At 41.6% G+C, this 12,207-nt stretch overlaps 1 protein-coding gene across 1 annotated transcript; it reads left to right on the top strand.

Moving 5' to 3' along the window:
* Window positions 1-2,532: 2,532 nt before the first annotated feature.
* Window positions 2,533-11,432, top strand: LOC110538124 (NEDD8-conjugating enzyme Ubc12). The gene is made up of 6 exons (XM_021624729.2): window positions 2,533-2,878; window positions 4,184-4,278; window positions 4,575-4,613; window positions 8,532-8,635; window positions 8,764-8,827; window positions 10,495-11,432. The coding sequence occupies exons 1-6, from the start codon at window positions 2,764-2,766 to the stop codon at window positions 10,633-10,635; spliced, it is 558 nt and encodes a 185-aa protein (XP_021480404.1). The 5' UTR covers window positions 2,533-2,763; the 3' UTR covers window positions 10,636-11,432.
* Window positions 11,433-12,207: the final 775 nt, after the last annotated feature.

Genomic DNA, 12,207 nt, shown 5'->3' with positions numbered 1-12,207 from the left:
GTCAGATGAAAACAAAATATAACTTTTTGGTTAAAACTCAACTCGTTGTGTTTGGAGGACAAAGAATGCTGAGTTGCATCCAAAGAACACCATACCTACTGTGAAGCATGGGGGTGGAAACATAATGCTTTGGGGCTGTTTTTCTGCAAAGGGACCAGGACGACTGATCCGTGTAAAGGAAAGAATGAATGGGGCCATGTATTGTGAGATTTTGAGTGAAAACCTCCTTCCATCAGCAAGGGCATTGAAGATGAAACGTGGCTGGGTCTTTCAGCATGACAATGATCCCAAACACACTGCCCGGGCAACGAAGGAGTGGCTTCGTAAGAAGCATTTCAAGGTCCTGGAATGGCCTAGCCAGTCTCCAGATCTCAACCCCATAGAAAAGTTGAAAGTCCGTGTTGCCCAGCAACAGCCCCAGAACATCACTGCTCTAGAGGAGATCTGCATGGAGGAATGGGCCAAAATACCAGCAACAGTGTGTGAAAACCTTGTGAAGACTTATAGAAAACATTTGACCTCTGTCATTGCCAACAAAAGGTATATAACAAAGTATTGAGAAACTGTTGTTATTGACCAAATACTTATTTTCCACCATAATTTGCAAATAAATTAATTAAAAATCCTACAATGTGATGTTCTGGATTTTTTTTCAAATTTTGTCTGTCATGGTTGAAGTGTACCCATGATGAATATTACAGGCCTCTCTCATCTTTTTAAGTGGGGGAACTTGCACAATTGGTGGCAGACTAAATACTTTTTTGCCCCACTGTAGGTCTATAACAATTTGGGTCTAGAGTGTCACCCCCTTAGAAGAGGGGGACGACCGCAGCAGCTTTCCAATCTTTAGGGATCTCGGATGATACGAAAGAGAGGTTGAACAGACTGGTAATAGGGGTTGCGGATAGTTTTAGAAAAAGAGAGGGTCCAGATTGTCTAGCCCAGCTGATTTGTACAGGTCCAGGTTTTGCAGCGCTTTCAGAACATTTGCTATCTGGATTTGGGTGATGGAGAAGCTGGGGAGGCTTGGGCGAGTAGCTGCGGGGGGTGCGGCGCTGTTGGCCGGGGTTGGGGTAGCCAGGAGGAAAGCATGGCCAGCCGTAGAGAAATGCTTATTGAAATTCTCGATTATCGTGGATTTATCAGTGGTGACAGTGTTACCTAGCCTCAGAGCAGTGGGCAGCTGGGAGGAGGTGCTCTTATTCTCCATGGACTTTACAGTGTCCCAAAACTTTTTGGAGTTAGAGCTACAGGATGCAAATTTCTGTTTGAAAAATATAGCCTTTGCTTTCCTGACTGACTATGTGTATTGGTTCCTGACTTCCCTGAAAAGTTGCATATCGCGGGGATTATTCGATGCTAGTGCAGTCCGCCACAGGATGTTTTTGTGCTGGTCGAGGGCAGTCAAGTCTGGAGTGAACCAAGGGCTATATCTGTTCTTAGTTCTACATTTTTTGAAAGGGGCATGCTTATTTAAGGTGGTGAGGAAATGACCTTTAAAGAACGACCAGGCATCCTCAACTGACGGGATGAGGTCAATATCCTTCCAGGATACCCGGGCCAGGTCGACTTAACAATATTTTCAGCTCAATTACTCAGATAAAAAAAAAGCTCATTAATATCAACGTACACATCATGCAAGACTACAAATCCCTGCATGCTACTGCACATCATTTCTAGCTGACACCTTTGGTAAGAGGTATTGTGTCAACTTAAAACTTGCACAAAACAGTTCACAAAATTGTCGACTTAAAGAAATGTAACCAATTTATTCATTACTAAATGTAGCTAACATCAGATAGTTAATCCAGAGATTATTACTTTTGCTTTGATTTGGCAGTCTCGTCCAGATCATCATGGCATTTGTAGTTCTTTATGATAGTCACATTATCAGCTAATTAGCATTCCATTTTTTGGCAGGTAAATACAGGTGAATATATTAATAAGTCTCCTTGTCCTAGAGTGAATTACAGTTATCAAAATGTCACTCCAGGGTAAGCCTACACAAAACACAGCCCTTGTTTTAAGTGTTTCTAAAATCCCCTATGTGGAAAATGAATGATGTAAAAGTTATTGGAACGATTTTCTTGTTTCACCGCTAGGTTTTATGGGTATTATGACTCATACTGTGGTACTCTGTACTGAGATAGAAAAAAATATTTCTCACATTTAATTATTACTAACTTATTTTCTAAGCATATTGTTCTTGTCTAAGAGACAAAATACTGTCCAGTGTGGTGCTGTAAATACATAGCTATGTGTATCCTGCATTATTATTTTGTTTAAGCTATGTACAACACGGATTTAACATTGTACATCTGAATGAAATAGTTTCTGTTTTGATTTATCCTTTGATACTTCAGGGTGCTGTTCCTCAACCATAAAACATGAACATGTGCACTCTCTAACCCTCCAACGTGAGTGTAAGTTAAATAAAGCTTATGAATATGAGTAGCCCAACTAGGCAATATCCAATGATTTCTTATCAACAGAAACAAACTGGTCCAGTTTGTGTACCGCCACTGTTCTTTCAGAACTCCCCTTTCTTTCACACTCGCTACCTTGGCATCCTAACGTTACTGTCTCACGCACCAGTGCTACCGAGCTAGGCTATCAGCTAGTCTTCCGATATTGTAGCTGAGACGCACCGGCTCCAACAACATTACGGTGTTATATTGAGTCATAACTCTCCATAAATTTAAGACAAAGAGCTGTTTCTAATTGAAGGAACTGAAATATAGATCTTCAATAAACTAATTGAAGATGATTAAGCTCTTTTCTCTGAAGCAGCAGAAGAAAGACGAGGAATCTGCTGGAGGAAACAGAACAGGAGCCGGGGGTAAAAAAGCAAGCGCGGCCCAGCTTCGAATACAGAAAGGTAGGCTAACTGGCTTCTTTAAAAGCAGATGGTCTACTTTTAAACCACGAACATGTTTGTTTAATTAACGTGTCTGTCCACGTGATTAATAAATGAGAAACGACAAAAACGGGTATGTATTGCCATAGGAGGCTGAACTAGCTAGTTGACTAATTAGCTAGCTAGCCATCTGGCTAACGTTAGCTAGCTAGCTATTATGAAAACAAAACTCAAACGTCGCAGCCAGAAGATGGTGAAGCCAGGGAATCAACTCATATTTACAACATTTCTTGTTAGTTAGCACCCTTGTTAGTAAATTTGCCCTGGTAGTTCAGTGACTTAGATAACGTTAGCTAGCTGAACAAATAACTGTATAACGTTATTTGTTCAGTAACTAGCCACGTTATCAGTGTTTCAATTTAGATGTGTCACTTAAGCAGTTTGTGCAAAAGAGAACACAAGCTACCAGTAGCTACACCCATTAAGCCGATAAAGTTAGTTAGCTTGCTACTTCTGTCTGATGCTAACTAGCTCAAAAACGTGGGTATAGTTCATTATTCAACAGAATATTACAAACGTGTCTTAAACTATTGTGGATATCACTATTGATGTTATTGAGTAACATAAAAGTAACCTTTGCTTTTCATTAGTCAGCAACTTGTACTATGCTAGTTAGCTACTTGCAAGTCAGTACAGCTATCACTAGCCAGGATGTTTGCCACACTTATCTTTGGTTACAAACAGTTTTTGGCCAATGTGCTGCAGTCCACTGTATGTCTCAAAGTAACTGTGTACACATGTAGATAGGCTAGTTAATGTTGTCAATACAAAAGATACATGTGAGACATTGAAACGTTTCATACCTTTCATGACAGAACACATGACATTTGGAACAGTGAAAGACTGACTGGGAGTTGGATGGCAAGAAATATATAACCTCAGCCTTTTAAAGTAGTTACAGGATTGTTAAGCCAGGTCTTTAGCTAATAACATTGATTCAAAAGAGAACGTGACATTTCCAGCTATCCAAAAAGAGGAAATGCTGTTTAAAGACATATGCGTCATGTTTTGAAAGGCCCCCCACAACCATATCAACAAATATTTTCCCAGATACTTGGATAATGAAATTCAAACCACCCCTGTGATGAGTGTGGCGATTTTTTTCAAATGGCTCACTTGTTTGGTTCATGATCCTTGTAACACCATGGACCCCATATAAGATAACCAGTTTGACTGAAGCCCATGATTTTGAAAGACTAAGCTAATCTCCATTTCATAGTGGATGAAGGCTGTCTATTTATTGACACATTAATTTTGACATTGCAGACATCAATGAGCTGAACCTCCCAAAGACGTGCGAGATCGTCTTCCCCGACCAAGATGATCTGCTCAACTTCAAACTCATCATCTCACCAGACGAGGTCTTCACTCTTTCCTGAAACAAGCTGTAGCTACTTGTCAGAGAGAATATGTCATATGTGTTTATTAAACATTTAACTATTGTACTCAAACTTGTACAGTTGCAACTAATGAATGGTTTGTAATGCTAACATAGTGGCCTATCAACTAATATCCAAGGATAAATACTTGGTACACAATGTATTATTTAGCACTGTACATTGACATTATCTCATGCCAACCCACCAAACAGTCTATGAACAGCATTCATAGAAACCTGTATGTAAACACATTCTCAGGTTATTTTCTCTCTTTTTAGGGCTTTTACAAAGGGGGAAAGTTTGTCTTCAGCTTTAAGGTAAGGGGGCTTAATGTGGGTGGACAGACATCGGGACGACATGAGTCACTACATCCTTCTTTACTTTCACACTAAACTGTTGTTAATGCCAATTACACCTGCTTGATAGCTATTGTTTTAGGTATTTTTAGGGTCACAATTTGGTATTTGACATTTTTAATGTCAGTATTGAATGGTTAAAGGCCCAGTGCAGTCAGAAATGTGATTTCCCTGTGTTTTATATACACTCAGTGGCCAGTTTATTAGGTAGACCCACCTACTATTGGGTTGGACCTCCCTTTGCCTCCAGAACAGCCTGGATTCTGCGGGGTATGGATTCTATAAGGTGTGGTGTTGAAATGTTACTCAATTGGTATCAAGGGACCTAATTGTGTGCCAGGAAAACAGTTCCCACACCACTACACCACCAGCCTGTACCGTTGACACCAGGCAGGATGAGGACTCATGCAGTTTACGCCAAATCCTGACTCTGCCATCAGTATGAATCAACAGGAACCTGGATTTGTCGGACCAGGTCATATTTTTCCACTCCTCAATTGTCCGGTGATGGTGATCACGTGAAAACTGGAGGCACTTCTTGTTGTTTATAGCTGATAGGAGTGGAACCCAGTGTGGTCGTCTGCTGCAGTAGCCCATCCGTGACAAGGACCGACGAGTTGTGCGTTCCAAGATGCCGTTCTGCAAACCTCTGTACTGCTTAATTTGTGGCCCGGCTGTTAGCTTGCATGTTTCTTGCCATTCTCCTTTGACCTCTCTCATCAACGAGTGGTTTTCACCCACCGGACTGCCGCTGACTGGATGTTTTTTGTTTGTCGCACCATTCTCAGTAAACCCTAGACACTATCATGCGTGAAAGGCCTTCCGTTTCTGAGGTACTGGAACCGGCACTCCTGGCGCTTACAATCATACCACACTCAGTCACTTAGGTCACTCATTTTGCCCATTCTAATACTCAATCAAACAGTATCAGAATGCCTGTGTGCCTGCTTTATATAGCAGGCCACGGCCACTGTCTGTAGGAGCGAACCATTTTCATGAACGGGGTGGTGTTTTCCCCTCTCCACTCAGACCACTCCCAGACAGTCCGAGCAAAATTCTTGCTTGAGAAACTGTTATTTGCTAAGAAGCTGTTTTGGCTTCTTGTTTACCATTTTAATTGAAAACAATCACAGTAAGGTATTTATTTGTTACCCAGAAATAATTTTATATTGAGATAAAAATGGCTGCACTGGACCTTTAACAAAAGTTGTGCTGCTGCATGTTTTTACATTAAAGCTGTTCTCTTTTTGGTTTTTCTGATTCTAAATGTCTTACAGAGATTCTCCTGGACTTTTTAACCAGTAGCTCTGAAAGTAAAGCTCACGAGCCAAAAGTGGCCTCTGAAAACTGTGTGCTATGTCACATACTCTAATTAAGAGTACCTTTCTAATATTGAGTTGAACCCACCCCGCCCCACCAAGCCTCAATTTGTCAGGACATGGACTCTACAAGGTGTTGAATGCATTTCACAAGGATGCTGGCCCATGTTTACTCCAATGCTTCCCACAATTGTGTGAAATTGTCTGGATGTTTTTTGGGTGGTGGACCATTCTTGATACACACAGGAAACTGTTGAGCGTGGAAAAACCCAGCAGCGTTGCAGTTCTTGACACAAGCCTGGCACCCCGTTCAAATGCACTTTACAGTGCCTTAAGAAACTATTCACATCCCTTGACTTTTTCCACATTTAGTTGTTATAGAATTTTAAATGGATTGAATTGAGATTTGTTTTGTCACTTGCCTACACACAATGCACCATAATGTCAAAATGGAATTATGTTTTTCAAAATGATTGCAAATTAGTTAAAAATGGAAAGCTGAAATGGCTTGAGTCAATAAGTATTCAACCCCTTTCTTATGGCAAGCCTAAATATGTTCACTAGTAAAAATAAACATAAGTTGTATGGACTGACTGTGCAATAATAGTGTTTTAATATGCTTTTTGAATGACTAACTCATCTCTGTACCCCACACATACAATTATCTGTACGGTCACTCAGTCGAGCAGTGCATTTCAAACACAGATTCAACCTCAAAGACCAGGGATGTTTTCCAATGCCTTGCATGAAGTGCACCTATTGGTAAATGGGTAAAAAAAAAAACAATTGCAGACATTGAATATGCCTTTGAGCATGGTGAAGTTATTAATTATTCTGTACAGTGTATCAATACACCCAGTCATTACACCGATACAGGCGTCCTTACTAACTCAGTTGCCGGAGAGGAAGGAAACCACTCAGGGATTTCAAGATGAGTCCAATGGTGACTTTAAAACAGTTACTGAGTTTAATGGCTGTGATTAGAAAATTGTGGATGGATCAACAACATTGTAGTTACTCCACAATACTAACGTAATTAACAGTGTAAAGAAGGAAGTCTGGACATAATTTAAAAAAATATTCCAAAACATGCATCCAGTTTGCATCATGGCACTAAAGTAATACTTTTAAAAATGTGGCAACGCAATTCACTTTTTGTCCTGAAAAGTGTTATGTTTGGTCCAAATTCAATACAACACATTACTGAGTTACCACTCTTCATATTTTCAAGCATAGTGGTGGCTGCATCATGTTTTTGGTATGCTTGTAATCGTTAAGGACTGGGGAGTTTTTCAGGATAAAAAAAGAAAGGAATAAGCACAGGCAAAATCCTAGAGAAATATCTGGTTGTCTGCTTTCCAACAGACACTGGGAGATGATTTCACCTTACAGCAGGAAAATAACCTAAAACACAAGGCCAAATATACACTGGAGTTGCTTTACCAAGAAGACCGTGAATGTTCCTGAGTGGCCGAATTACAGTTTTGACTTAAATCTACTTGTAAATCTATGGCAAGACTTGAAAATGGTTGTCTAGCAATGACAAGTTTTGACAGCGCTTGAAGAATTTAGAAAATAACTAATGGGTAAATATTGTACAGACCAGGTGTGCAAAGCTCTTAGAGACTTTCCCAGGACTCACAGCTGTAATCGCTGCCAAAGGTGATTCTAACATGTACTGACTCAGAGGTGTGAATACTTGTGTAAATTAGATAGACATTTTTGCAAATGTGTTGAAAATGAAATAACATGTTTTTACATTGTCATTATGGCGTAGATGGATGAGGGGGGAAAAAGTACTCTTCTATATTCAGGCTGTAACACAACAAAATATGCAGTAAGTCAGGTATGAATACTTCCGGAAGGCACTAAGTCTTTTGTCTTGCCCATTCAACTTCTGAATGGCACACACACAATCCATGTCTCAATTGTCTCTAGACTTTAAAAAACACTTATTTTAGCTGTCTCCTCTCCTTCATCTACATTGATTTTTGAAGTGGATTTAACAAGTGACATCATTAAGGGATCATAGCTTTTACCTGGAGTCACCTGGTACTTCTATGGAAAGAGCAGGTGTCCTTAATGTTTTGTACACTCAGTGTAAGTGAAGATATGTGCACCACGTCATTGCTCTCTCTCTCTCTCTCTCTGGTTCAACTGTGTGTGCATCTTGCTAGCTCTCACTCGAGTGGCGAGGGCTGAAGTTCATTGGCTGGAACTCAAATTGCTAGGGGCTGGCTCACTTGGTGGAAAATGTAGGGAAAATGGCGGAATACAGCTTCCAGAAAAACAGTTACTTTCAAACTAGGGATTTCATGGCTAATTGAGGTAAAACAGTCATTCAGATCATAGATTATGCATGTATGAGCTACACATTGACATATTCAGCCCAAAGTGTGAGGTTTTAAAAAATACTTTGTGGTCGCCAAAGTTCCCGATCATGTCTTTTAAGACTCTTGATGGTAAGCATGTTGTTAATAACTCAGTTGTTAGTCAAAAGAAAGTGAATAAGGTTAGAGAATATCTTCCTTTGACTTCTTGTGACTGCTCTGTTTTCCAGGTAGGACAGGGCTACCCTCATGACCCCCCGAAGGTCAAGTGTGAGACACTGGTGTACCACCCGAACATTGACCTGGAGGGCAATGTCTGCCTAAATATCTTGAGGTACACCACTTGCACGGTGGTCACTTTGTTTTCGTTGTCTCGTTTTGATAATTCAGAATGAGTACAGAATTCTACATTTTTACTATTATATCGAGCAGTGTCTTTTAACATCTCTTTTTCTCTTACAGAGAGGACTGGAAGCCTGTGTTGACAGTGAACTCCATCATATATGGACTACAGTATCTATTTCTAGTGAGTACAAGGATTATCCTATTTCCAATTTTGCCTAGCATAGTTTGATTACTCTTCCTTGTTCACCATGCTTAGAATCAGGAATGTAGCTGGATGTATAGTGCATTCGGAAAGTATTCCGATTCCTTGACTTCTTCCACATGATGTTATGTTACAGCCTTATTCTAAAAATGTATTCAATCTTTTTTCCCCTCATCAATCTATACACAATACCCCATAGTGACAAAGCGAAAACAGGTTTTTAGACATTTTAGAAAATATATTAAAAATAAAAACATAAATAGCTTATTTACATAAGTATTCAGACCCTTTCCTATGAGACTCGAAATGGAGTTCAGGTGCATCCTGTTTCCATTGATCATCCTTGAGATGTTTCTGCAACTTGGAGTCCACCTGTTGTAAACATGATTTGTGAAGGTGCACACATCTGTGCATGTCAGAGCAAAAACCAAGCCATGAGGTCGACGGAATTGTCCGTAGAACTCAGAGACAGGGTTGTGTCGAGGCACAGATCTGGGGAAGGATACCTAAAACTTTCTGCAGCATTAAATGGAAGTTTGGAACCACCAATACTCTTCCTAGAGCTGGCCGCCCGGCCAAACTGAGCAATCGGGGGAGAAGGACCTTAGTCAGGGAGGTGACCAAGAACCAGATGGCAACTCTGACAAAGCTCCAGAGTTCCTCTGTGGAGATGGGAGAACCTTCCAGAAGGACAGCCATCTCTGCAGCACTCTACCAATCATGCCTTTATGGTAGAGTGGCTAGACTGAAGCCACTCCTCAGTCAAAGGCACATGACAGCCCGCTTGAAGTTTGCAATAAGGCACCTAAAGACTCTGACCATGAGAAACTAGATTGACGTCTTTGGCCTGAATGCCAATAGTCACGTCTGGAGGAAATCTGGGACCATCCCTATGGTGAAGCATGGTGGTGGCAGCATCATGCTGTGGAAATATTTTTCAGGGACTGGGAGACTAGTCAGGATCAAGGGAAAGATGAACTGAGCAAAGTACAGAGAAATCCTTGATGAAAACCTGCTCCAGAGCTCTCAGGACCTCAGACTGGGGCAAAGGTTCAGCTTCCAACAGGACAACGACCCTTAGCACACAGCCAAGACAATGCAGGAGTGGCTTCGGGACAAGTCTCTGAATATCCTTGAGTGGCCCAGCCAGAGTCCGGACTTGAACCAGATCAAACATCCCTGGAGACATGAAAATAGCTATGCAGCGACACTCCCACATCCAACCTGACAGAGCTTGAGAGGATCTGCTGAGAAGAATGGGAGAAACTCCTCAAATACAGATGTGCCAAGCTTGTAGCGTCATACCCAAGAAGACTCAAGGCTGTAATCGCTGCCAAAGGTGCATCAACAAAGTACTGAGTAAATGGTCAGAATACTTAAGTAAATGTTTTTTGTTGTTGTAAATGAACAAAAAATTCTAAAAAATGATTTGGTTGTCATTGAGGTATTGTGTGTAGATTGATGAGGGGAACAAACTATTTAATCCACTTTTGAACAAGGCTATAACGTAACAAATTGTAGAAAAAGTCAAGGGGTCTGAATACCCTATGACTTGGCTATGACTTTCAGATTCTGAAAGATTGGTCAACTGGTTGGAGCAGGTAGGAACACCTGGCAAATAACCACGCCCTTCTACTCCTCCTCAGGAGCCAAATCCAGAGGACCCTTTGAACAAAGAGGCGGCGGAGGTCCTGCAGACGAACCGACGGCTCTTTGAGCAGAATGTCCAGCGGTCGCTGCGGGGGGGTTATGTGGGCGCCACGTATTTTGAGCGGTGTCTCAAATAGCTCCTAGCCCATGTCGCTTTTCTTTTTTTTCCCAAGATGCATTACCGTTTACACACGCTGAGACACTGACTGACACACAGACTTGAGTGGTCGGGGAGGGAGTGGGTCCATGGGGCCGGGAGGGGAAAGTATGGGGGGGGGTCACTCGGGGGAAGGGAGGGGGTCCGAAGGTAAAGATGACAGGTTTGGATGGTCAGTGAATGTCGCTCAGAGAATCGGTCAATGCCACTACGCTGATGCCCACAGTTGTTATTTTGATAGACATGCCAACTGATCCTCCCACTCGTGGACAAGGACAAAAACACACAGACGAGATATGCACTTAGACACCTCTTGCTCCCTTTTACAAAAGTATGTTTTGAACGCTATGCGAGCGCCTCTTGATTACTAGAGCTCTGAACCTGACGGATCGCACACATGCTTGGTGGCAAAACTTATATGCGCATGCACACACGCCTCAACATGCCTACTGACACATGCTATCACATGCGCACACGTGTTTCAGACAGGTACACATACCAACCCAGATGCATAATACAGGCCATAGACACACTGGCAGAGGACTGACTGACAGGACAGACGCAGACATAGATTGACAGGATCAGTAATGCAGGCAGGGCTGTTGTGGTATTGGGAGATCTTTTTAGTTTTGTTATGGTTTTCTGGGTGGGGTGGGCGTTAGATTTCATTGGGCAGGGAGGGTGGGGGCTTACAATGTTACAATTCTATTGTGTATATTGAAATCCCAGCTGTTCACAATGACTGCAATATGAATTATGTTAAATAAAATATGAACTGATTATAATTCTTGCGACTATAATTCAATAAAGGTGTATTTTGTAACCAAACTCGAACCTTGGTTTAGGGTTTGAAACATGAGTTATACAACCAATAACTTTTAATTGTACCTTTTCACTTTGGCTGTGCTCAAAACCAAGGTAGTGAATGGTTATTTTTCTGGAATGTTGAGGCCATAAAACAGTGATACAGTTTACTCACAGGCCCATTTAACCAGTCAAGGCTCTGTTAGTGATTTGGTTATGTAATCATCTCACGGCTGCCAGTGGTGATTTAGATTTTTGAAATGAACCATGCGTTCTCACTTTAGTGGCTAGGATTCAGTGACAGGATCAGCTGAACAAAGATGCAATTGGTAGCCCCTACTGTTGAATTTGATGTCTTTGCCCTGGACCGACGCAATATACTGCTGGTTAACGCTTTCCATTATAATTGAGCTGTTGTGATGCAGTGTCTATGCTCTTCGCATTTGTCAATGTTGGAAGTTTGGTGCATCTCATGAAATGCTGGGTTTGAGTTTGCATCCAAGAGCAGGGATGAGGGAAAGACTGCTCTTGTACTCCAGCACCCTCTTGTGGCTGGAATCAACAGCAGCTAGTGCAGCTGTAGTGATTTTTTATTTAACCAGCTAAGTCCGTCAAGAACAAGTTCGACGGCCTACCCAGGACAACGCTGGGCCGATTGTGTCCCTATGGGATCACAGTTTGGATACAGAACAGGGACTGTAGTGACACCTCTTGAACTGAGATGCTGCGCCACTCAGGAGCCCCATGG

Source organism: Oncorhynchus mykiss, chromosome 12, assembly GCF_013265735.2.
Source record: "Oncorhynchus mykiss isolate Arlee chromosome 12, USDA_OmykA_1.1, whole genome shotgun sequence".
Taxonomy (NCBI): domain Eukaryota; kingdom Metazoa; phylum Chordata; class Actinopteri; order Salmoniformes; family Salmonidae; genus Oncorhynchus; species Oncorhynchus mykiss.
The sequence above is the reverse complement of the archived record's forward strand: the minus strand, read 5'-3'. Positions and strand labels throughout refer to the sequence as shown.